General features: G+C 41.5%; 1 protein-coding gene across 1 annotated transcript in view; it reads right to left on the bottom strand.

Moving 5' to 3' along the window:
* Positions 1 to 27,142, bottom strand: part of setbp1 (SET binding protein 1) — a 45,504-nt gene that overhangs the window by 9,861 nt on the left and 8,501 nt on the right. Inside the window, exons 2-3 of the mRNA XM_086076650.1 lie at positions 23,492 to 24,059; positions 793 to 1,214 (exon numbers count right to left, since the gene is read on the bottom strand). Coding sequence (XP_085932776.1) covers positions 793 to 1,214; positions 23,492 to 23,917 — 848 coding nt within the window. The 5' untranslated portion in view covers positions 23,918 to 24,059. The remainder of the gene's footprint in view (positions 1 to 792; positions 1,215 to 23,491; positions 24,060 to 27,142) is intronic.

Here is a 27,142-nt window from a genome sequence, read left to right as displayed (position 1 = left end):
GTGTGCACATAGACATCCATTAGTGTGCATAATCGGGTAAGGCAGTCAAGCCACCCGCAACTTCAAAATAAAGCTTGCCAAAGATTACATGGACATAATGATTTGGTATGCTTTTATTTTGAAGTTGTTCCCGGCAGCGCGTCTTGGTGGCATGGCGGCTATCGTGACTTGTCTTACCGACTGTAATTGGGGTCAGTTTATATTGCTGTCACAAACTATTGCAACCAATACCAATACAATGTCATCCTGAATTCATGTTCAATCTCTAATTAAGGACACCCCCCCCCCCCAAAAAAAACCTCTTTGATTATTTACGCCATATTACCAGCGTTAGGGAGCAGCTAGCCACTAAGCTAGTGGCCCATATAGGTTGGCAAGCGCCGTCACACTGCTTTTCAAAGGCGGTTTAATAGGTGAACATTTTTTAACAAACCAGGCTTATTTAATTGTGCTGTTTTCGCTGATAAGATCATACAGTGGTTCTGATGGCACTTTGACGCATACGCACTGTTTCCAGAAAAGGATATACATCTGCTATACGCACATTAAATTTAAGTAACAAATATTGATTATATAAAAATGGAAACGAGTTATTAAGTGTCTTCATAAATATTTTTTTTAAGCAAGCAAAAAGATGAATTTTATTTTTATCCAAATACAAAAGTTTTCTGTAGGAGCTCCGAATACAAAAATATTCAATGGCTGCAGTGCAGCCCTTTTCAAACCCAATAGAAAAAGATAAAAATAAATGAATAACTAAAACCACTATAGAACCTCTATAAAGGCAAATACCTGCTGAGAGAGGTAAGGTTGAGAATACTGGCATCCGTAACAACTGGCAACTGAAGGTCTGGAGTCATAAACCTCTGAGGTGAGTGGCTTTGAGTCACAGTTCGCGGGAAAGGGGCATTTGAATCCATTCGAGAATTTGCACTCCTACTGGCTCCCATTAATTCTACGGCTTGTTCGGACTCTGCAGGATTGGCTGGAGAAACCGAAGGTGCTCTGAACGCGATCCAGTCGGGGCTGAGTTGGTGCTGCTGAACGTGCTGGAATTGTTGCGCGGGGGCGTGCTGTAACGGTTGGACAGGGGAGAGAGTGGGTGCGGGAAGAAGAGCGTTGCGAGGCTGGTGTTTGGGTGGAGCGGGATCTCCCAGTAGTTGTAACAGGCCTCCTTCTCTCTGCTCAGGCATTCGGAACTGCCGCTCGTATGTCTGCGGAAGACGGAAAAGAAACAATGAGTGCTTGCAGCATTCGTCATAACAACATCGCAAAGCGGAGAGAAGGGAAAAGAAAGGATATGATAACGATAAGTGACCATTTAACAATAACAATTTCCTGTCTTCATGAGATTAGGCGCCGCAGTATGATAAGGACATTCAGTTCGCATAGAACGACATATTTTATCAGGTGATATTGTGTCATTGACTTGAAGCTCTGAGATTCTTTTTCACTACAGGCTGGGGACTGAGTTTTTTTTTTTAATACAGCTTGTGTGCAAGAGCACACCAAACAAAAGGCTTGTTTACAGAGCAATTAAATTCCTGTGGCAAGGATGTTGCACACTGCGAGAGCTTGGGGTGAGGGGGGGTGAAGTCTGACAGCACATAGTGTGTAAAACAGTTGTGAAACTCAGCTGTGTCCTTGACTGCCCTTTCATTCCAAGTATGCACAGTCGTAACACCTTTTGTTATTTTATACTCGCTATTACTACCTCGACCGAGGGGGTCTCGTTTTCATGGCTGTTTGTCAAAGCGAGGACTCATGTTCATTCATTTGGCAAGATAGGATATTCTGGTCATTTTGCTTTAATTTTCGGTGAATTATGGACGAACCCTAATGACAATGTTCCGGCGTATGCAGGAAGTGAGTATCTATGCAATTCGGTGCGGATCCAAACTAGGTCTGCACTCTATCGAGTGCTGCGGTGTTTTAAAGCACATTTTATTGATTGTGCGAATATGCTCAACATACTGTACTTCACAGAAGGAAAAACTTATTGTAGAGGCCTTCAGTGCTGGAGGCAATTATTCATCGCAAACACACTTTGAATGTGTCGATGACACTGAAAAGTACTTACTTGCGAGAGTAATTTAATTAACTTTGAAGATTAAAAAACACCGGTATATATTTTTTCAGAAGATTATTTGTAATGAAATGTTACATTTTTAGGTGCACAACTTTGCTTTTGCGTTTTGGGTGACTGCATTTTTCTTAATATTGTCAGTAGGGGGGTTAGAAAAAATCGATATATTACAGCGCACAATTTTCGAATCGATTCGATATGCGGCCAAATCGATTTTTAAACATCAATTTTTTATGGGAATATTCAACAAAACGTCTTACTTTAGGGTTAGGATCCACAAATTAAGCATGGAAGAATGTTATATCAATGGAACATTAAGCCTTAATATTTTATTTCAGTGCTGTTCAAACATGAAACAGACTGCAACCTGTTATAAGCCAGAATTTTCAGATAAATAAATACATTTTCAGACAAATCTTACAGTGTACATGAACAAGTTTACTGATTAGTATTTTCTAAATTTGAGTTTTTAAAAAAATCGAAATAATCAAGCTATAGATTCGTATCGGGATTAATCGCTATTGAATCGAATCGTGACCTATGAATCGTGATACAAATCGAATCGCCAGCTACTAGGCAATTCACACCCCTAATTGTCAGACACAGTGTTTCTGTGTGCCTTTTTTTTTTGCTGCTGCCATCGTGTGTTGCTTTATCAGTGAGCAAGTGTCATGATGTCATATAATGTTTATCATTACATTATTTTGCAGCTCCCAGAGTCCAGAGACCCAACGGTGGCTCTCATTTTCACCACAAGTTACAAAATAATCGACAGTGGAGACTATCGTAGCTACGGCGGACAGTATTATATGGCCTAGCCTTATCAATTATTGAAATATATTGATTAACTCAGAAACGTTTACATCTGTCATTACGATGTATGTAAGAATCGATTATTTTTTGCACTCCTGCAAGTGAGACTTTTACGCCTTCATAAGTCACCATTAAAGAAATGTTAACACTAAAAATTATGATTCAGTGCATACCTTGGTTTAATAGTCGGTTCAGTTCACATTCAGTACAGCATGTGAACAAAATGCAAATTCAACTGCGTGTCTTTTGTGGGGGGGGGGGGGGGGGGGCTGATCTAATGGCATTTAAAATGAAGCATACAAAACTGTATAATGTTAGCAGAAGTTCTACAATACAAAATAATGTATATATCAAAAGAAAATAACATATAACATCTTAAATCTGTTCTGTTAAAAAAACAGTGACTTTTCTAGATGAGGCATTTGCAGTGTGCGTGCTTAGTTAACTTAAATGGGTTTCTCCGTTCTCTGATGCAAGTTTAGCTACTCCTCGACGTCCTTTAGCAGTAATGATCCTTGTAATAAGTAAGAGGATTAGTAAATTAGAAGAGCGGCTCCGAACCGTGGATGGAAACGCTTTTATCTGTTTCGTGTGGGGAAATCCTTCTTTATGCCTCTTTTGCTTAATGAAGAATCCAGTTCAGGTGTTGAACTGAATAGTCAACTAGTTGACTATACTAATATATATCAACTAGGGGTGTGAATTGCCTGGCAATTCGATTGGTATCACGATTCGATTCGATACCGATTAATCCCGATACAAATTTATAAATTGATAATTGCGATTTTCTTTTTTTAACTCAAATTTTGAAAATACTCATCTGTAAACTTGTACATGTACACTGTAAGATTTGTATGAAAATGTAAAGTCAGGCTTATAACTGAGCCACTGCATTTAACAAACAGGTTGCAGTCTGTTTTATATTTGACCAAAAATCATCATCAATCGTCTACTGAAGATAACGTCATGTCATTGCCGCACGTATGTACAGTAGCACATATTTTGCCTTCTGATGATGTACAGATGAGCGTGCACACATCCGATTGATATCCACATATCATCAAAAGAGGCCCAGGTCGGATACGGTTGACCCTCGGGCAGATTATTTCCATAGTGAAACATTTTTTGAAGTCAGAACAAATCAGATGGCGACCAGCCGAGGTGCTCAACCGCACAAGTTTCAGCCTGCTTTAAATCCACATCGAGTTCACCTTCAACCACTTCAAACTGGGAAGGAAAAGGTTTGACATGCTGCGTTACACAACAATACGCCGCTTAGCGTGTCATGGCCGCATAATCAGCGTCTGCTGGTAGATGAGAAATGGAGCAGCGGACGGCCTTTGTGGCTGAGCCTGTTATTAACAGACTCAGTATGACGCAACAAAACACTGCTCTGCTGCGCTGCAGGGAGATGTAACCTAACCGCAGGCGAGCCTCTCAGCATGTACACATTGGCACGCAAGCGCACGCGTACCACGTCGATACACACACTTGTCAACACGTTTACGGTTTTCCTTTTGCGCGATCGCTTACAAACACGGAAATGTGCACAGCCAGGGCACCAATTTTAATCAAGATGGTGCAGCATCTCGCCAGATAATTAGCTTCTCGCAGACAGATAGGCACACACAGCCAGCTCTGAATATATAATATAGTCATCACAAAGTACTTACTGGAAGAGAAAGTGCTTATTTTCTATATTTGAGCTTGCCAATGTCTGGTTTTTAACCCTCATTTCTCTCTCCCTCAGTCAGGCAGTGACACTGGGTTTGTCCTCGCTTGCTTGCTTGCTTGCATGCAGGAGGCTGTTTATTATGGCTCGTTCTCATGAGCATGAGAAACCTGATTAACACAACATGCAAGCTTGGGAACGCACACTCACGCAAACGCTGAGCAGCATGAATGATTAATAATGTGTCTTGGGCGCACGTACACATTCCGCTTGTGGTGCGACTGGATGGCCGAGTGCAAGTACACGGAGTCCAAATTCGATCTAAGTGTTGGAACATGAAGCCAATTCCTTTTATTTTTGCTGTTGATACTTTTTTGTTGCTGCTGTCATCATGCGTTGTGACATTAGTGACGATCAATGAGCTTATCCCAAGATGGTTTATAATAGTTTGGGATTTTTCATTATAGTAGTTTGTATTTTGTTGACTTAAAAAATATATATATTTTAGTTTATTGTTTAAAAATTTGGATGGGTGGGATCCCCATTATTTAGAGATAGACCGATATGGGTTTTTTCAGGGCCGATACAGATGCCGATTATTAGTAGTCAAGGAGGCCAATAACCGATATTTGAAGCCGATACTAATTTTCAGTAAAAGGGGTGGGGAAATATTGGCGTCAAATTTTTTTTTGAACACAAATACCAATCTTGACTCGGTTGTAATGTCTTAAAACATGTTTATTTGTATGTCGTTTTTTTCTTTTTCTAATTATCTTTTTTGACATCCTTTGAAATTTCAAACAAAACGTTCAAGGAGCTTCCAAGGTTATCAGCACATCTTAAATTAAATGGAAACTTAAGCAAGTTTTCTACAATAAATATTTTTTTCCCCCCAAAATTTAAAAATACTTTCACATTTCTTTGTTTTAATGTCAAACAAAACCAAATGGTTCAGAAGGTTACTAGGATCAGTAGCATCTGTTACAAAGTTAATTGAAAATTTAAAGAAATAGCTCCCTGAGATTAAAATGGTTTTAGATCATTTACCTTGTATTGTCCGTCAGATTTATAAATTTTTTTTTTTTTTTTTTTTAAAAAGACAAAGAAAATATTTGTCAAAATGGCCAATATAATTGTCCAGGTCTATCCCTTATTTATTTGTTTATTTAGAAAAGGTTCCTTTAGTTTAGTTTTTGTTTTAGTATTTTTAAATAGGGTATTTATTGAGTGCACGACTTAAAAAAATAAAATAAAAAATAAAAAGTCACTTAGTGTTCTAAACACACGGCATTCCAATCACAGTAGTGACCAACCACGGCTCATCTGTTTATTGAAGCTGAGCCATGATTGGTTGTTACCTGAGCCATGAGCAACCGTGATGAAATTTCCCATCGACAACAAGTGGCAAAATGGCTGCCCTCTGAGATGGACAAAAATTGGTGGATTTTGTCGCTTAAAAACACCCACACAATATTAATAAGAATACTGTGTTTAGATTAATGCGGCCACACACGACATATTGTAAATAGGTTGACTTCCCCTTGAAGTAAACTACCCAAATTCTGTTTATTCGTCCTTCTTCTTTCTAAACATACAGCAATACCAAAAAAATGCATTTAAAATTAACCCCAAAAGCTCATATAATATTTAGTAGGGGTGGGAATCTTTGAATGTCTCACGATTCAATTCGATTCCGATTTTTGGGTCTGCGATTCGATTCAGAATCGATTTTTTTGCTTAAGAACGATATTTGATTCACAATGATTTTTGCTTCAATTTATAGATGTTCACGGAATCGTAATGATCTACTTGAGTCTGACTCGCTAATGCTAATTAGTGCTCTACTCGCGGCACTTATCACTCAAAAGAACGGCTCCACGCTGCAAAAAAACTACTTTTATTGGAATAACTTGATTGTGACTTTTTCGTTCTACTCTCTAATGTAGCTACAACTTAACAGTGTATCAGATAGTGTGGAACCACACTGCCCCTAAGTGGCCAAATCGGGTACAACATGTACAGCGCTCCCAATAAAGGCACACACAAACAAAGGGAAGACAGTATAAAATAATTTAAATAAAATCGATTTGGGGACATTTAAAATCGATTCTGAATCGTACTAAATGAGAATAAATTTTTTGGCACACCCTTAATATTTAGGAATGTTCAATACCACTTTTTTATTCCGACCGATACCAGTAAGAGTACTCAACTCTTGTAGTCACCAATACAGAGTACCGATACCACTAGTTCTTTTGATACATAAAATTTCTAAAGAAAGATCTATATATATCCCAAATCTCATTTTCCTTAAAACTGCACGAAATTAATGGCAATTTTCCATTCCTCCAAATTAAAATTTCTAGTTTCTGATCATAAAACAACCACAAGTGTACCAATATCAGCCATCATCGTGAATATGAAATAAGGCCGGTATCGGCCTCATATCGACAATTGCCCATCTTTATTTATTTTTTTCAATTTTAGTTTTAGTTATTTTGTTTGTTTTCATTAACTATAATAACGTTGGTCCCAAGCAAGCCCAACCCATAACATTACTTTGAGTCTTGTCTGTGTTTCAAAAATGAGCTTGTATGCGGACGGTCAGAACTGATCCTTTCAGATTTCCATTTCCAAACATGGTCATCTTTATCTCATCTTTTCATCAAATGTTGTCACAGAATCTTTTTAGGCTCATTGCTGTATTCTTCTGTCAAGAGTCGCTTTTGAAAGTTTGACTGCTGCTCTCTGGAGGTTGCTGCTGATGTTGCTAACAGTTGTTTTTAAGACTTCTTCACAGTGTTTGTGTCGTCAGCTGCTGCTGTTTTCCTTGATCGGCTCATTTGATGGCTGTTACTTAGGAAAACAGTGGATTTCTTTATCCTCCAAATGCTTGCATTGGCTATGGGCAATGTTTGTCTAAAGGCTCTAATTGATTTTCCATCCTCTTTCACACGCTTGCTTTTCACGCAGACGGCGTTCTGGTTTTAATGTTAGTTACATGTTGAACTAATTGTAGTTGTCACATAAAATGTCGATCTCTCGTTTCGTATGCATTCGTTTGATGTCATGCTCAGTCCGCAGCAAAAATAAAGGAATCGGCCTCACAGTTTTGGGAGTTTAGACGCTGGGGGGTTCATGGGCTATAAAATGACAAGCATCTGATACAAATCCCCCCCCACCCCCCCCATTCTCATTTTACTTACTGCCGCGGGTTAATGTAGGCCGAGCGATAGAGACAGGCAATAAGATGGCCTTGGTTAGAAAGATACTAGCACGTGCACACACACAAACATAAACATGCTAACAAAATGGATTCTCCCCACTAACCGCAAAGTGGCCACAGACCGATAATAAAGACAACACGCATAGATCTTATTCTTACCAGTGAGAGGAGAGAAAAATACAAGAAGAAAACAACCCCCCCCTTTTTTTTTTCCAGTTGAGGTAGATTTATTGGCACCAGTTCAGCTTTTTTGTTCACAGCTTCCTCGCCTCGACCCTTTCCTCTATGCCACAAACAACCCATGATTCATTTCCAGAGAAAACACACTCTCATAGTCACACAAATAACTACGAATAGTTTTATGAGTGTGGCGGCCGCGAGGGCTGTTGCCATGTGAGCAATCCTCTGCCGTGTATGTGAAATGATGAAATTAATTGAAATGTCATTGTATGGCAGGCCGAGCTGTAATGTCACAGTGTTCTGCAGATCGATTGCGGTGTATCCTCTGCTTATGTACAGCGAAAGCCTTGGACGTTCACGGTTCAGCATTCGGGAATTCAGCAATTCAAACATTTTAGGGGGCGGAGCTAGCTTTTGGCATTCACTGAAACACTCACCTATTTGCTGTTGTGGTGCTCAGGGTAAAGAAATAAAAGTATTACCTTGGTATTATTATTATTGGTATTATTACCTCAGTATTATCTTGCGACGTCTTGGTGTCATGGAATTATGTTGGAATGAGTTGAGGAGTTTCATTTTTAGAAAATAAATGTATTGCTTTGCTGTGATTTTACGAGATCAAATAAATGTTCTGGGTGTGTCAGTTTGCAGCAGGGCTCGTTCCCTGACCCTCGTGAAGAGTTATGTGTTGTTGCTTTTTATTGCCATTTTCTTTGTTTTTGTGCATCCTCCTGTCTATGGATGACCCAAAAACCTCAAATAAATAAATAAATAAAAGTGAAAATACAACTTATTTATTTATAAAAATAAATAAATAAATGTTATTTGTGTTTATAAATTAAAGTGAAAATTAAATGTATTTATTCATTTATAAAAATAAATAAGTAAACTTTAAAAAAAAAAAGAAGAATAAATTGTATTTTTACTTTATTTATTTAGGCATTTTTAGTCATCCATACTGTCTGTTATGAATGTCCACTAACAATATATTTATTTTGACAGGTAAGGTTTACTCTACTTTTCCATGTTGGGAAAACATTTCAGAAAAATGGCATGTGGCTGTTGGCTATATATATATATATATATCTTCTTTTTTTTTTTTTAAAGGTGACTAAGGAAACAAAAAAAGTTTGCATTGTAACAAAGTGGACACTGTGGAGTATAACAATGTGGCAATCAGCAATAAAGCACAGCTACAGAGTAGCTAATGTTCATATGTGTAAATTAGCAATCAGCAATCAGCAGCGGTTTACATCATCCGTATATGAAGTTAACATGGTATTAGAAACGGTAACCTGGAAAAGTGAACATTGTCAGCAAGTAGAGTGATGTCGATCTCATCCTTGTCTCGGTTCTTTGCACGTTTTGTTCCTTTGAATCCTCCTTTCATCTTTTAAGGTCCTTAATCAGGGTCATTCATTTCTTGTGTTTAAGCCTTGGCAGAGGTCTGCCCTCTCTCGGCATGCTCTTGTTTTGAAATGTGCCTTGTGAGGTAACTGCGATACCTCTGACCTCCGCCAGGGGGCAGCGATTTAGACGACCGCACAGCAAGTCGCAGGCGTGACTAGTGAGAGGTTTCAACCACTTCCACACGGCTCATTCTCTGCCAGCTTGACCTAATATGTATTTACTATACTGCTAAGGCCACACCTAAAGCAAGCCTATTTGATGTGATCTTGCATTACACACACTCTCCCCGGAGGCTTTCGGCCCTGTGTTGAGGGGTTAAAGGTCATCCTCCTCAGCTAGGTCAACAACCTTTTTCCTCGCACGTCTTCCTCCGGGTCAGCGCTGCAATAACATGCACTGGTCTCGCAAAGGCGCTTTACCACCCAAATGGTAAAGGCAGATATGGAAGTGTGCACATTCCCTCCCACTGGTGATGTAACCATCGGAGCGCAGTGGAGGAGGTCATGGATAATAAGTGACTAAGAGCTGCAATCACCCGAGTGAGAGGTGGTGAGTCGCTTGAGTCAGCAGATAGTCTCTTGACAAACGCGAGGGAAACACAGCAGGTAAAACGCGGCTATGGATGTTGAAAATAAAAGGGGGTCGCAATCCCCTCACCTCCATTTTGTTATGTGGCAGCCTTTCCACTCCTGTCGAAACTCACAAGTAGAACTTGTCCCTCACACGGAGCAACCCTGGCTGCACTAGTGCATACTGGGAAAGAACACCCTCGTACACGGGCACACCCAGATCTCACAACGAGGCACACACATTGCACACGTATACACAGGGGCAAGCCACACACACACACACACACACACACACACACACACACACACACACACACACACACACACACACACACACACACACACACACACACACACACACACACACAACATGCTGCCCTTCAAATAGTTTTTCGCAGCCCTTTATTTGGCAGCATGCCCGGTGGTTAGAGTGTTTCATTTTTCCCTGTGTATGGAACTGGGCAGCTGTCCAGACAGACACACAAAGAGGAGAAGAGAGGGAGAGAGAAGGGGGGGGGGGCAGAAAAAGAGAGAGAAAGGGGTGGGGGTTAGTAAAAGAATGAGAGCGGCAGTAAGGGAGGGAGGAAACAGACCAGCAGAAAAACAAGAAGTGAGTTTGACTCAACATTTGCAATTTGTTCCCTCTGACACCTTATCATGATAATATCCATTTTCCTCCCATACACTGCCCTAGTGGCCTTCAGCCCCCCCCCCCCCCCCCCACACACACACACACCCCTCGTCTCATCCCTTCTTTCCTTACCCGCTTTTCTCCTTTCGGGACCTGACCACTCTCCCCCTGTGGGAACTGCCACCACCTCTTCTACCCCCCACCTCTCTCAAGCTCCATTCAGAGTGTTGTTTCTCTGTGATCTGTGTTTCTGACAGCTACACGCACACACACACACACACACGCACAGCCCCTCTGCAAACAAACACCATGAATTCTAACACAGCTTTGTATCCGCAGCACTAAAAAAGTGGCTAGAAGAGGGGGAGGGGGGCATTCAAAGAAAAGGAGGGGGGAGGGGGAGAGAGAGAGAGAGAGAACCGTGTTGATCTTTCGGTCACTCTCACAGCACCCCCCCTCGTCCCTGTTTCCCGTTCTTCCCACCAGTTCTCCCGGGAATAAAGACTTCCATTCATGCGCCCGAGGAGACCCGCAGTAGGGGAGAGAAAAGAGGGAGGAGGAGGAAAAGAGGTTTTGGGGGAGGGATTGGCGGTGTCAAGGTGGGACACAGCAGATCACTAGGATCAGGGCATAGTGCCATAAAATTGTGAGGATGCGCGTGCACGCATGTTTTGCGCTCTGCCCCGAGACAAAGCTTCACTATCTCCGATCTGGTGACATGTGCGCCAGCCAAAGCATCTTCTGGGAAAGTCGGGTGGGAAAGTTTGGAAAATGGCTCTCCATTCAAAACTTCCAATGTGGCTGTGTTCATCCTGCGGCAGAAAGTACTCGGAGTGTGTTTTGGTGTTTCCGACGGAAGTGTGGCACTGCCAATGTGGAGTAAACATTTTGGACTGGAAAATACGTTGGAATGAATTTGCAAATATGTTTGAATATATGAAACATGTTTGAACGTATTTGTAAATACCTTTGTCTGTACTTGTAGGCTAAATGCTAAAAATCATTTTAAAAAGACTTCGAAAATGACGTACGTTAATGTTCTTTACTGTTCTTAATTTTTATGATTTACTGTATTATTATATTTACAGTGCATGATTTATGTTGGTCATTTTATTTCCAATAATGTCACGGAGTAATCAATACTTTGTGGCATTATGGGAGAAAATGCTACGTTTTTAGCATTTAGCCTACAAGTACGTTCGAATATACTTGTAGGCTAAATGCTAGAAACATAGCATTTTCTCAGATAATATGTTTAAAAAATATAAATATTTACAAGTATGTTGGAACGAACTTGTAGGCTAATGCTAAAAACTTTTCTCCCATAATGCCATCGGGTATAAATGTTTTTTTGTTTTTTAAGCATTAGGCCTACATTATATAATGCATTCGAAAATGTATTAAGTAGATATTATTCCAAATTGTCATGATATATTATATCTGTACTACATGATTTCAGGCCTGAATTTGTTTTCATCTTTAAGCACCGTATGTTTAAATGTTTTTACAGATAAGCTTAAACACATTTTCAAGTACGGTCAAACATATTCGATCATACTTGCAAATACATTTAAACGGATTGTCCCTTAGCTCGCTGCAATTCCGAAGCCAGATTTAACGCACAGCGGGGGGTCCGCAATTAAAATATTCCCTCCCACATTTACAGCAGAAAATACTGCACACTGAAGTGCTCCTAAACATAGAAACAAAGCACCCGAGTCTTCTTGTCACACTGAAATGAGTCAATCAGAAGGAAAAAGCCTGTGATTGGCCGAAGTGCGCCATGTCATTAAGGCCCAACTGGAGGTTGTCTGGTGCGCCGTAATCACACACACATTTACATGCTACACAAAGTATACATCTAATCCCCGCTATTAGCTTTAATGGCGTGTGTGCAGGCATACGCATGTGGGGTTTGTGAATAGCGCAACAATGGCTAGTGATTTACTTCTTTTCATAGTCAATGCTGACATCCAGTATAGAGAATTATTCATGCACTTGTTCATCCCAAAGGATAAGTAGACACGCAGTGCCAGTCACACACAAGCACTCGCTCCTGCTGAAGCATAATCAATGCATGTGTTTGAGGAAGTGAACTGAAAGAATTTCACACGCAAAGGAACCCGCACACCCAATCAGAGGACTTTTGTACAAACGGAAACAATTAAAGAGCCAGTGAGCTGCCCTAAATCCTAAGGGATGACTTCCTGTGTGGAATGATGGGTAATTCAGGACAGAAGCTGTGGCGAGATTAAGTACTTCCTCTCTGACAAACGGGGGCCTCCAAGGCGAAGCTGACCTGACTGATTACTTATTCTCATGCAATGCATCATTGTCTTGTTAGGGGACACTTCTATTTGACCATTCGGAGGGAAAAATATATATAAATGTAATGATTTACCTACAGCAAAAGCATCTCATGAGTACTTTTTGTTATCCATTTTCTATTTTATAAATTGCATGCATTGGCCGAACAAGCGGATTTAGACCGCACGAACCAGTTCTGGCAGCACTAAACTCTTATTTTTATAAGCGCATGCCAGAGCAACAAGTGACACTATAAGCGCTAACATTAATGCCATTTGAGCAAATCACAAGCCTGGGCAGAGTCAGTTGCGGAATAGGCACATCAGCAACCACAAGACCACTGAGAGGTTGCAGATTTCTACTTGGCCAAAAAGTCAACAAATGTTCAGTGTTTTCGTGTTAGCTTTTTTCTTTATTTGGAATACATACATACACATATATCTCCACTCGAATGGATTCACATCTTACTCTTTTCCGGGAGAAAAAATGTAAACATGTTTAGTGATAGACCAAGGACAAATACCGATTATTAGTAGTCAAGGAGACGATATTTCAAGCTGAAATTTATTTGCACTAAAAAATAATAATAAAAAATAAAAATATATATATATATATTTTAATTTTAAACTTATAAAGAATTGACAATTTTGTTTAAAAACTCTACCAAACATTGCAGGAAGCTTCCAGGGTTATCAGCATGTGTTAAGTTAAATTAAAAACTAAGCAAGAAATTAGTTCCCTAAAGTTTTCTACTGTAAATAGTTTTCCGAAATTTCGACATAATTTCTTAATTTTAATCTTTTTTTCCTTCTTTCATTTTTAAAAATAAAAAGTGTAGGGAGTTCTCAGTGTCAGCATCATTTTTTTTTATAAAATGGACATTTTTGTAAAAAAAATCCATGAAATGAAAAGTTCCTTGAATTTCACTGAGCGACAAATGCATGCGAATATAGCAAATTTGGTTTTTTTGTCAGGTTTCGTAAAATCTTTGCAGACAGTAAAAAAATGGTCTGAATATGTTCGAAATGTCTTTGCGACAAGTAAAACCAGTCTGTGAACATCTTACAAATCCTAAAGAAAACCCTCAATTTCGGCAAGTTCGCAAGCATTCATCGCTCAGTGAGATATACCAGCTTTATCAGCCTTCAGATTTGGAAAAAGGCCGATGCCGATATTTGTAAAATGCCAAATATCGCCACCCATAATCGGCCCGAACGATAACCGGCCTATCCCTACAAAGCCTCACATTGACTTACTTGCAAACTTATTCTATTGAATTGAAAAGTACAGTGGCAGCAGTGCTGAATGCTGGTGGTTGCCTGGCGCTGTTTGAACTCCTAAAACATCAAAAAGTTGTACTTTTGAGTTTAAAATTGCTTACTTTAACCAGGATACTCTACATTGTAGCCAAAGGTAGAATCCAAATCGAGCTTTCCATTAAATAGAGAGTAAACGCTACAGTATTTCACCATAACTTAATAATTTGTGTCAGTGCTGAGCCGTGCTATTGAAAGAATCTTGGCATAATGACTGTAGTGTAGCATAACAATGTCACACTTCAAATCGGAGCAGTCTCCGTGCTGTTATTAAATCGTCTAATATAGTCTCAGAATTCAGAATCTGAAGTAAGACTAGTGATGGCTGCTTCACATTCTCAAACAGTCTCAAAAGAGACTGAAAAGTTACATTGACTTCTGTCTGAAGTCTGAAGTTTCTCTTAAGTGACTTAAAGTGTTTTATAATAACCCCCTCTCCCCCAAATAGCTGTCGATGTCGAGCTTACACGGCCGACACTGGCAGAGCTCAAGTTGTGCTGTGCTGAATTAAGAAGAGCTATAATTGATTATGTCAAGGATAATTCCGCTCTGAAAAGTCCTTAGATGATCCCCGGCTTGTCAGTGGGAATGGCAGCGGGTTCGAGAGCCAATGTAATGACATCCACTGTGACAGGGAGAATGGGCAAAGTGAGACACAATAGTCTTAACCAATCACACTGCCTGCCTCCCCTCAGGCCCCTTTCGCACAAACAATAAACGGCTTTGTGTGGGACTGCACTCCACTTGCTTCTCCACACACACACACTTTAAACACACTCAGCAGAGATCACAGCATCATAGAACATTTCAACTCGCATCTCCAGCAACATCTGCGCATTTATACACACATTTCAAGCATGTGCACTTTTTGCTAACGACGTTTACCTCCAGGGCCGGGCACATGACTGCAGCTGCCCCCTCGTTCCCTCCTTTAGAACGGCTCCCCGCCTCGTTGTAGGTGAGAGGTCACATGGAGTGACATTCCTCTCAGTCTGAGAGCAAGCGAGTATTACAGCGAAGCCCGGGGAAATACAGAGAGAGGGCCAAAAACTCAAGGGGCCAAAAAAGCCAACAGAGCAAAGCAGGTAAACGATGAGGAGCACAGGGGATTTGTGAATGCGTGTGAGCTGAAACGGACCACTAAACAGAAGACTGGTGGCTCTTCCCTGCCTCATAGAAACAGCTGTTTGTTTAGTCTGAGCGGCCTCAAGGGACAAACACGCAGACAGAAGGACCGACAGACACAATTACAATCATTTATTCATGTCCAAATTCATCCTTAGGAGACAACTGGCATAAACAAACAGTGAGACTACAGAGGGATTACTTTACAAAGTCGTGTAGTAAAGCAGCAGGAAACTGAGAGGGAGGATTGACTCATAAATATAAATTCTACTTGTTCGGTCATTTACTGTCAGATACTTTGTGTTTTTGTTTAGCAGGATTACACAGGGCCTATAGAATGGGGTTCCACAGAACTCTGCGTGAGGCGTGAGCACAGGACAAGATTGGGGAATTAAAAAAACAATGCAATTTTCTATCCATCTAGCTAGCTATCTAGCTATCCAGCCAGCTAGCTAGCTGGCTACAGTAATGTAGATAACTTGCTCCTAAATCTATTATCATAAGTTGTAATAATCACTTGCGTGCAACACTATAAGACAAGAAACCATATTTGGCAACTTAAATACATTATATAATAAATAATTTTGCTTCTAAATAAGGCCTACACTTGCTTCATGATAATTACTGTTAATGTGCAAAGACTGACAACTATGTACTCCTCAAATGGGGAAGCATAACAATATACTGTTTTTACTGTTTTGCTTTTACTTATCTTTTGGTGTAAGGCTAAAACCCCTGTTTCACTTCCTCCCCTGTTTTATAAGAAATTGAGCGCCTTTGTTCACCTCAGCGGCGCAAGAGCAATGTTAGCTAGCTAGCTAGCTAGCTATGCCTACACCCCAAATATCTTCCTTTCAGACAGTCTGCTGGTTTGGCTGCTTCGGAGCATATTATTGTCAGCTGTAATTGCCCACGTGGCCAGCAGACAAAGTTAGCATAGCTAGGAGGGGGAGTTTTTGTGTGTGTGTGTGTGTATGTTTTTTAAGTGCGACTTGACAGCCAGCGTGTGGACTGGAGCTTCAGGCTGGCCTGGCCAATTTAGAATGCCTCATTGTCATGGGATGGAAAAGCCCTGGGACGACCTGGTGGAATATATTCCAGCCACCAGAGGCTTTAATTAGATACTATTTTCACAGCTCAAACATTTCGTTGAAGAAAATGCTGGGAAAATATCATGCATTTTTCCAGATTGTATCAGATTTGATTGACAGTTGAGTGGGGCATCTGACGGACACGCCCTCAGTGTTCGAGAGCCGAGAGAAGTGCTTGACTTGAAACCTCAATTTATGAACTTGGTGATTTTTTTTTTTTTAATCATTCAAATTAAACTGTTGTGAATAACACTCTTCTCTGTAGCATGTCACATTTCGTAGACATACAGCATTTATTTTCACTTGACTTCAAATGAAAACTATAATTATGTGAAAGGATTAGAGACTTTCTGAGGGACCATTTATTCATTTTAAATGGAAATGGGTCAAAAACTGATTCTGGATGCTTGTTTACAGGCACAACACAACTTTTCTTTCCATCTATCTATCTATCATTATCAGAGATCATATAATCATTTAAATGCTAAATTTATAGGGAAAGCAACCATATTCAGCAAGTTAAACTCAAGTCAATGGGGCTTTTGATTTAACATCATCTAATGTATTGACCACAGATGGGCCGTATAATGTTACCAAGATTGCTTTGGCCGACACATTGCGAATGTATTCTCATGGTTTCACATGAACCCCGCCAACCAGCATACACGCCCCCCCCCCACACCCCCCACACACACACCTTCTGACAGGCACGTCCCAGGCAGCTGATGGGGCCCATCAGATTTCACTGACAAACACACTTACGTTTCAAGTGAGACATAGTGAAAGTCAATACTGCACCTGACTCTCCATCAGACCTCACCCATACCCGTCTAAATCCTTAATGGCCCGTGTCTCCGAACCACTAAATACACTGGGCCACGATATGCACACGCACGCACACACACACACACACACACACACACACACACACACACACACACACACGCACGCACGCACGCACGCACGCACGCACGCACGCGCGCGCGCATGGTTGCGTAATGAGGCTTTGACTAAACAAAGTGTTAAAACTTCCCATTTTTACCCTAAAATTATCTTCACTGAAGTTGTTGACATTAATTGTTGCATATTAGTCTACTCTTCACTATAGAATAACGATTGAGCTAGACTGCTTATTATGGTCTGCCTACATCTGCCAACAACGACCTGCCGAGACTGGACACAATGGTGAATGAATGAGGCTTGACCTCAAGGATTCATAGAGAAGACGGTTTGTGTGTGTGTCTGATTGAGAAATTAGCTACAGTCCCAACCAAATGGTCAGCACGCACACACACGCACACACGCAAAAAACAAATCCAGCCCCGAGGGAAAGAAAGCAAAGGCCAGACTCCAGTTGTCTCAACCCTGACCCACTCGCACAAACAAACACGCATTCACAAATGTGGAATCCAGCTATCACCTCCACTTTTCAATGTCCATTAGGGTCACAGTTCACCTCGTCTCCAGCATTCTTTGTGTCTCCCGATGTGTGTGCGTGTGACCTTGCCGAGTCATTCATGTAAACCCGCAGCGGCGAGATCACAACAGAGCTGATTAGCTTGCTTTAGCTTCGTGAAGACTGTGGGAGAGACTGGTGAACAGAATGTGTTTTGTCTGGACGCTTCTTCAGGCTTGAGAGTCGGCCAAAAGCAGATCAGAGGTTTGACATGAGGTGTGTGTGCGTGCGTGTGTGTTTCAAGTGTGTGTGGGGTGTGCATGGGGGTCAGGCACAGATGGACAGCTGGTGTTTCAGCGGTGCTAAATCACTTACCCCTCCCCAGCTTGTGCGCACACACTAACACAAACACACACACACACCCGATACATAGATCCCTTCCCCCTTTGAGCGTCGAGAAACGCCCCTTTAAACATTCCCAGCTCTTGCTTTCTCAAAGAGTCCAAACTGACACAATAAAAAGGTCGGCCATTTTCCCCAGGATGACACCAGACACCCAAAAAATGCGAGCGTGTGGTCAGGCCGTATTAGAGGCGATCATTTTCATGAGCATAAACATTCATAAATCACTCGCCAGTTGCTGGTTGATTCACAGCAAAACGCACACCCCCCCACACACACACACCCCCACACGGCTATTTTATGAGCTCATCAAGTCCCTCAGGTCACCAACCGCCATCTCGGCCAGGGATAAAGAGCTGACATCAAAAGGCTAACGCGCACACTCGCACTGGCCGCAGCCACCGTGCGCTGCATTCATTTCCTTGTGAATGCACTTGACGAACACATAATAATCCCAAACACTGCTGGGAAGACCACCAAGCCGCCACACACACACATAGCCAGGGGGACCACCTAGCAGAGGGGGCTGTCAGGACAAGATAAGTGCGCGTCTATCATCATGTACACTATGGATACACGCACACACACACACATGAATGTACATCAACAACCATAACAACAACACACTGACTAGGCCGCACTCCTGGAAGAAAAAAAAAAAAAAAAGCTCTGGCTTATCTCGCTCCCCAGATAGTGAAATGGATTAAGAGCCACATTTGGTGCATCCTGAGAACCGGACAGATAACCAGGAAAAGCGACTGCAATCTGGCCTCAACATGGCGGTGTGTGCGGGCATGTGTGTCTGGAAGACTGATGCAGTGGTTGACCCGAGACCCGATCGGTTAGAACGCACGCATTCATCTTGAAAACACACACAGCATGGCCAGACAAAGAGCCGTGTGTGAGAGGACGTCCAGCATGTGTGTGATGTCAGCTGGAGACAGAGAAGGGAAGAGCATCATATCCCATTTATGCGTGTGTGTGGGTTTGTCCCCTGACACCAGGCGTCTGCACGTCGTTATAAATGTCCGCCATGAAATATAACGGAAGTCCAGATTTGTTTTCCTCAACCTACCTTCAGTCCTTCAATTGTCTGATGCGGAAATGATTAGTTTGAATGTTTAAGCATTCTATGAATGAACGTGTTACTTTGATTAAAATGAAGCCAACTTTGAATATTTCTTGACAATAATATGTTATATGTGACCTCACTCGTCTAAACATGGTATTCTTATCAATATTACATTTGTGGAATATGAGTTATGCAGCAAAATCAGGCCGTTTTGATCTATCTCAGGGCAGCCATTTTGCCACTTGCTGTCGACTGAGGATGACATCACAGATGCAGGGGGCTCAGGCAACGACCAATCACAGCTCAGTTTTTGGGGGGTTGACATCCCCTTTAATAAACTAAATCATTTAACTAGTTACTGCCTCCGCAAACTACAGAAAAAAATCAAAATCGAATCGGACTGAACTCAAGTTCACGATATAAAATTGAAATTATGCCAACCCTATTATACACAATGTGGAATTACGAAACAAAACCGTTTTTATGCTTTTGTTTTATTAATAATTTTGTTGCTACATATACATTAAATAAATATAGGAATACTTTTAATGCATTTTATTTGATAAAACTGCATTAAAGCTGAGATTTTTTTTCAAATAAATTTAGCTTTACTTCTCGATAACAAAATACAATTTGCTGCTATACACAATGTGAATTTAAGAATAAAAACTACTGATTATATAAAAAAAGAAAACCAGTTGCTCATTTGCATGGGAGTATCTTGAGCACAGGTGTCAAAGCCAAGGCCCAGGGGCCACATATGTCCCGCCACATCTTTTTATGTGGCTCACCACCATTGACCATGTGTTTCTTGCTAAAACATTGAAATTGCAAATTGTCTTCATTTTTAAAAACATTGATATGTTGCAAGCAATTTGGCTGCCAATCCCCAAATGTAATAATATTTGAATAAACAGTTTTCCTGGCCTCTTATTCCAAATGTAGTTATTCATCATTTTGTTGTGTACAGTAAATGTAATGTTTTAAGTTGATTGTGTAATTTATTAGAGTCACCTGTTGCTTTGGCATGATAGCCTGTAACTGAACAGTTATACACCTCTTTTTTTTCTTTTTTAAATACATATACACATGTGGTCATAATCCACTCTTTACGGCTGACAGCTCAAAATGTGTTTTTTTTCTGCCATTCAGCCACTCAACATGAATATCCTCCTGCTTCTCCCTTTCCCTGTCTATTAGAGTCAAATCTCTATATTAATGTGCATCTATTGTATCCCGCCTCTCCCCCTCTCCTATTCACCGTGCTAGCATACACACATGCACACTCCCCGTGAGAGGGGCCCCTTAACCAGGCTCTCCATATGCCTGACCCCCTCCTCCTCTTTCCAAAGCCCCCTTCTTCTCTCTCCATCCCCTGCTCACACTCTGGCTTCTGCTCTGTTGTTGCTGCCCCATGCTGCCATCTGCTACAAGACAACAGTGAGTGAGAGCGGGAAGAGGAGGAAAGGGAGAGAGCAGCGGAAAAAAAAGAGGAGACACGAAGGGAGATAAAGTGGAGAAAGAAGGGACGGATGAAGAGATAGAGAGCGGGAGGATGGACGGCGACGAGGATACAATAGAAAGCCGAGAGGCTGTCCATCTGCTCCCCCTCCTCAAAGCCCCCCATCCCTCCTGACACACAGCCACACACCACAAAGAGAGTATTTAACCTCAACACACACACACACACACACACACACACACACACACACACACACACACACACACACACACACACACACACACACAAGGAATATGGAAGTGTGTGGGGGGTGGTGATGGGGTGGGGGGCATGAGGCAGCCCGGGATCTCTCCTTAACCCGTTCCTCTCCACTGAGCCTGCCTGTAATACACCCTTGGGCTGGCAGGTGATGAGGGGTTGGAGGGAAAGCATGTTGAGGAGCAGGGGGGAGGGGGCAGGGTGTGGGGGGGCAAGGGGGGAGGGGCAGGGTGTGGGGGGCAAAGTGTGAGGGATGAAGTCTTGAAACTGATCTGAATCAACACCATCACATCCTACAGGCCCCTCCCCTCCCTCAATCTCAAACCTCAATTGGGACCAGCTTGAAGCCCCCCCACCCCACCCCACCCGCTGCCGCACTGTCACTATGACAACCCCTGTCAATCATACAGTAGCAGTCCAAATGGGGGCCGGCAGTGCCAGATTAGGCTTGGCAGCCCAGACGTCTGTGGGCAGGGTTCATGTCCCTCGGCTTTATTCATTGATACAAAAATTGAAACAAACACTATTTGTACATTATTTATACATTTCTGGTCTGACTTTAACAGCATCAGACATTGTTTAGACCCCCATAATTATTATCACAATATTGTGAAGCCACTATTAGGATAGAACAAGTGCAAAGATGTGACAACGAAAGGCAACTCCATGTTTGCACTCCAAGGATAAAAAAATAAATAGTTTCTATTCTATTTTTTTTTTATTCTTGGAGCGCAAACATGTAAATATTATCTAGCCCGTGATAGGGCGAGAGTGAGGCAACTTCCAAGCAGGGCAAAATATGATTGTTTGTTTGTAAAGTTGAGTAAACAGCAGCCTGTTTGAAGTTGAATGCCGCCAAATAACTTTTTTCTCTCTTCTGTGAGCAGAGAGGGGAAGGGTGAGCTGTTATGTACAGAAGAGGAGGAGGGAGAGAGCAATAGGAAAGACACACCTTGCAAACACGGATGCCTTGTTGCTTGTCGTAAGAAAAAATAATAAAATAAATGGTACCAGAAGGTGCTAGTTAGCCCCAAGGACAACATGAGGAACTTGCGGGTCTGTTCTAAAAATAGCTCACCAGTAAAGGGACACTTTTACTCACTAAGAAGAATTAAAACAGAAGAAGGTTAACATTTATTTACTTATTTATTGATTGATCTAAACTTTTAACATATTACAGGTATATGTTTCTTCTGTACCAATATTCTATAAATTGTTTACAAATAAAATAGATTATGTTCAATGGAAAAAAAAAATCACCAAATATATTTTTTTATAGAAATATTAATGCCATGATATCAGCTATATTTTTCCTCTTGATTCTGTCAGAATCTAATGGCTGAGTAAAATTATCTGTGGGGAAAAAAAAAAAACTTTAACAAAAAAAAAAAATCAGAAAGAGAAGGCATGACTGATGAGGTGTCAATCAGTCTCATGCACTCACAGGCACACTTAAAACTAAAATATTTTTAATTGATTGTGTATTTTGATATTTTTTTTATTAAAACCGATAACAGTTAATGCTATAGTAACAATCCATTACGCCGGCTATTGACAATTCTGAGCTTACGTCACAAGACAAAATGGCGGCCTTACAGGGTGAAATGACCTTCTCCGCAAGCATTGGACTTTGGATCGTTGTAATTTGTGAGGATTATTTTGATTTCAAAATGTGATGAAATGGCGTTTGACTATTATAACAATCTGCCTGGCAATCGTGGTGCAACAGAAATTGTTTCCATAAAGTTGGAAGCATAGAATTTTAGTCTTAGTAAGATGAATTAGTATTCAAGGAGGCTCGACCAACCCCTGATTAAATAGTATGAAGACATTTATCTTCATAATGGTCCTACAAGTGCAAACGTAAGCTGCTTGTAAAAATGTAAGTCATGAAACGCCTCAATCACAAGGTCAATAAATTTAACTTGAGGGCCCACTAGAAGGAAGTACTGTTGACTACATGACACCGTCGCTCCTGCTGAGCCTGTCGAGCTCAGAGCCACTGTGATGGCTGTCAGGTTTGAACACACGCACACACTCCACAGTGTAGGTCAACACACTCGGCAAACACTCGATTCCCCCATGGACCTGTACGTACACGGTGTCACACGCACCAAACACCGGTGCATGTGTAACGGGTGTGATGGAGTAAGGGGTATTGGGGGGGGGCGGACAGGAGGGGTCTGCATATGACCACAAATGGAGAGCAGACACCAGCTGTCACTTGCTTGTGTCAGCCCTATTCTCAGCTCCTGTGTGTGTCACTGTGATCTCAGCTAGCCATGACTGGTTTCAATTACACTGCAAACTTTGACCCCGTGTAACTAAGCAGGGAGAGGAACTACTGAGAGGGAGCTCGGAGCGTGCGAGGCAGGGAGTGGTTCATTCATGTACGGAGGCAAAAAAAAACAAAAAAACGGGAGCTGCATTCTGCTCTTAAGTGCACTAAGCTAATCACGGCGGTGGAAGACTTACCCTTTTTCTGGGCGGTCCTCTGTCTTCATCCTTTTGAGCCCGCCCTGATATGGCCACACCTCCATTTCGCCTCTGCCGCCCCCCTTTGCCGTCTCCAGCCGGAGGTCTGATGGTCATCCTGATCTCCGGTGGACAAATATAGTTCTCAAGACTCTTGGGGGGCTTCTTGGTACGCTTGGTGGTCTGGATCTTCAGCTTTAGACTTCCTTCCTGGAAACTCGCTTCCTTGATGGAAAACTCCTGCTCTTCCAGAAGCCCCTCCCCGTGTTCTTCAAGCCCCTCCCCTTCACTGACACCACCGTGAATCACATCGTGGCTACGTGCCAAGCCGATACCTCCCGTTCCGTCTTCATTCGGCGCCGCCCCGCCTCCCTGTAACTCCGCCTCTTTGGGTCGGGCCGAGCCAACCAGATCCCTTGGCTCCATCCACTCTCCCGCCAGAGCCAGTCAGGATGGGGGAAGCTGCGAATGAGGAGGATGGAAGTGTGTCGGGCAGCTAGGTTGTTGTCAATCAGCTATTGCGGTTGGCTTGGTTGGCCCACTGACACGCTGGGAAGCCAGGGACAATCTGAAGAGAGAGCAGGTGAAAGATATGATCAGCACAAGAATGACAACTCCCCAATGCTCCCATCCCATCTCAGAACCTTATTAGCGTTAGCATCCTGTTGTGTGATATGTTTAGAAAAACATACAAACTCGCCGCAGAGCTGCACAGGCATGCTGAAATGCTGTAATTTACATTTCCTCCTGAGGAAAAACAAACTTTTTGCCTCGCTTGACATCCTCTCCCCCTGCTCTCGTCTTTCATCGCTTCTCGCTAATCTTCCCTCCCTTGCTCCTTCCCTCATTTGAGCCTTCCCGCATATGTGAAGCAAAGCTATGCAGACACTAGTGATCAGTGCAAAATAAGACATTCCTCTTCCCTGCTCCAAAACCAGGCTGAAGTTACCCCGAGGACACAAAGGAGGAAAAATGAAAGAAGCTGACTTCTGTTTTTTTTTTTCTTCCTTTCACCAGAGCAGGCGAGGAGGGAGGGAATTACACAGGGGGAATGGGAAGGCAACACAGAAAGACGAAGAGAAGGAATCTAAATTCCTTCCCCAGATGTGGTTTACGAGCCGGTCTGGAAAAAAACACAGTCTGAACTTTTTTACACATGCATGCAGTGGCATATCTACACATTTGCATGGAAAGAAAATCCCTTCATACTTCTACAAATAAATACATGTGCAAATGACAGCATAAACCTGCACTCTAAAATACTGTAAACCTGAGGCTGTGGAGAAAGGTTATGGAAGCCATTTTGCTGAGGTAACTGGGCTTCCTTCCATAAGCTAGTGTGCATGCATGCGTGCTGTTTTCCTACTTTCTTTCTTTTTTCTTTTTCTTTTTACAAAAAGGAACCCAAATAAACACTGGACTACACGTCTTTCGCTTCGGGAAATTCCATCAGTCATTGTGAGCCATGCCTGAGATAAATGTAGAGTGCTGTGTCATGCAATGACTTTATCAACATTCGCATAGATGGAATTTTCCCATATTCAATTAGTTAGACTGACTTATGTTTTTCAAAAATTATCTGCGTACATGACTCAAGTACACGAAATGAAATTTTTGGAACCTGACCATTACATCAAATACAAGAAACTGCTCTCAATTTTCTGGGAAGTCTTTCTATTCAATATTAATGGATTCATAGGTTTTTTGTCCATCCATCCATTTAAAGTCAACCTTATAAAAAAATGTTGACAATAATATGTCATATGTGACCTCACTAGTCTAAACAGGATATTCTGATTAATATTACATTTATGGAATGAGTTATGAAGCAAAATCGAGCCGTTTTTATCCATCTCAGGGGGCGGCCATTTTGCCACTTGCTGTCAACTGAAGAGGACATCACAGTTGCTCAGGCAACAACCAATCACAGCTCACCAGTTTTCAGAAGCTGAGCTGTGATTGGTTGTTACCTAAGCAACTGTGATGTCATTTTCACTCGTCAGCAAGTGGCAAAATGGCCGCCTTCTAATATTGATTAAAACTACTGGGTTTTGCTGCATAACTCATATTCTACTACAGAAATATTAACCAGAATACCATATTTAGACTAGGCAGTTGCATAGAACATATCACTGTCAATAATAATAATAATAATAATAATAATAAGCTTTGGCTTCATCACGTCAGCCCATTTTCTTTTCGGGTATGATTGTATGTGAAAAGTGAATGTTGTAAATTGTCTCTATGATTGTCTGAAAGGAAAAATGAACAAACAAAACAAAACAAAAAACATAACAATAATAATAATAAGTGATGAAAAGTTGTATTTACAAAAATGTTTAGTGAGCTTAGAGTAAAACTGTTCGATGGAATAATTACCTGCTCCTTCCTGGTCTGTTCTCTCAGTACCAGGCCAAGCTACTGTACTAACAGCTGATCTGCATCGTAATACCCTACAGGCCTCACACCACATGCTTACAGTGTGATTGAATAATCATAATCCACAGCAGTACTCCAACAAGACCACACACAAACTGTGTGTAATCCACAGGCAGAGTATTAAAGGGATATTTTGTACCGCATCAAGAAAAAGCCTGTTGAGCCATTGTGTTTTCTGATGTATAAAACATTATTCGTAAAGGTTCAGAACACCCCTGTGTGGTATTAAGAAGCTGTAAAGAACCCTTGCGGCGGTTTTGCATGTTTAACCTTCTGAACTCCAACACTACTGACATCCATTTACTTTGCACATGGAATAATACGTTTTATGATTGATTTCCTTGTCTTCCTGGTAGCGAGCTAGCTGTTGTTGATATTGAGAGCAATGCAGTGTCACAGCCGAACATATTTTGTTTGTCGTTGCAGTTGGATTTGTGCTGCTTTTTTTGGCCATCTGTAATCTCAGATGTCAACACCTCCTCCACAAGGGAGAGGAGCTTGGCCGTGTGTATGGCCCCCACCAGGACCAGAGTTTATATCCATCTGTCAAATACACTAGGTTTAAAAAGTTGAAAACATGACCATTCAGTGATTGGGACAGACTTGCAAAAAGTGGAAAAAGTGAAGATGCTAAGCAGTAACACGTGCATTCTTTATACCCAAAAATACATTTGTGAGGTTAGAGGTCACTGATGTTGGATCTGAGAGAAGGCCTGTCACCCTTTCTGTTTAGTTCATACCGAAGGTGCTTGAAGAGTTGAGGTCAAGTTTCGAAGCTCTCAAATAACTCTATATTGAACATGTCCAACATTGCCTTTATGAGCCTTGCTTTTGTAAAAGACCTACCTCAAACAGTCCAGAGAGATGGAAGTCAAAAATGGACAAAATGTCTTGGTGAGACAAAGAATTAAGATTAAAGTGGAACTGGATTCAAAGGGAGCTTTAGAGATCCGCTTACGTTAGAATGACGACCAGTGGGTTCAATCTCACTGGCACGTTCATGGCGGCCCAGTGTTTGACCATCTCCTCTTCCGTCTCGCTTGACACCAAGGTTATTTTAGTTAGTAACAAAAAAACTAAAATTTAAAAAACAGTTTCATTAACAAAATAAAATTAAAACGAAAACTACCTGAAACTACGTTTTATTTTTACAAAACTAACTAAAACTAACTAATTATAGCAAAAATGTCCTTTGTTTTAGTCTTTGGTAAC

Source organism: Leptonotus elevatus, chromosome 5 (assembly GCF_054856555.1).
Source record: "Leptonotus elevatus isolate MCC_2025b chromosome 5, RoL_Lele_1.0, whole genome shotgun sequence".
NCBI classification, from domain to species: Eukaryota; Metazoa; Chordata; class Actinopteri; order Syngnathiformes; family Syngnathidae; genus Leptonotus; species Leptonotus elevatus.
The sequence above is the reverse complement of the archived record's forward strand: the minus strand, read 5'-3'. Positions and strand labels throughout refer to the sequence as shown.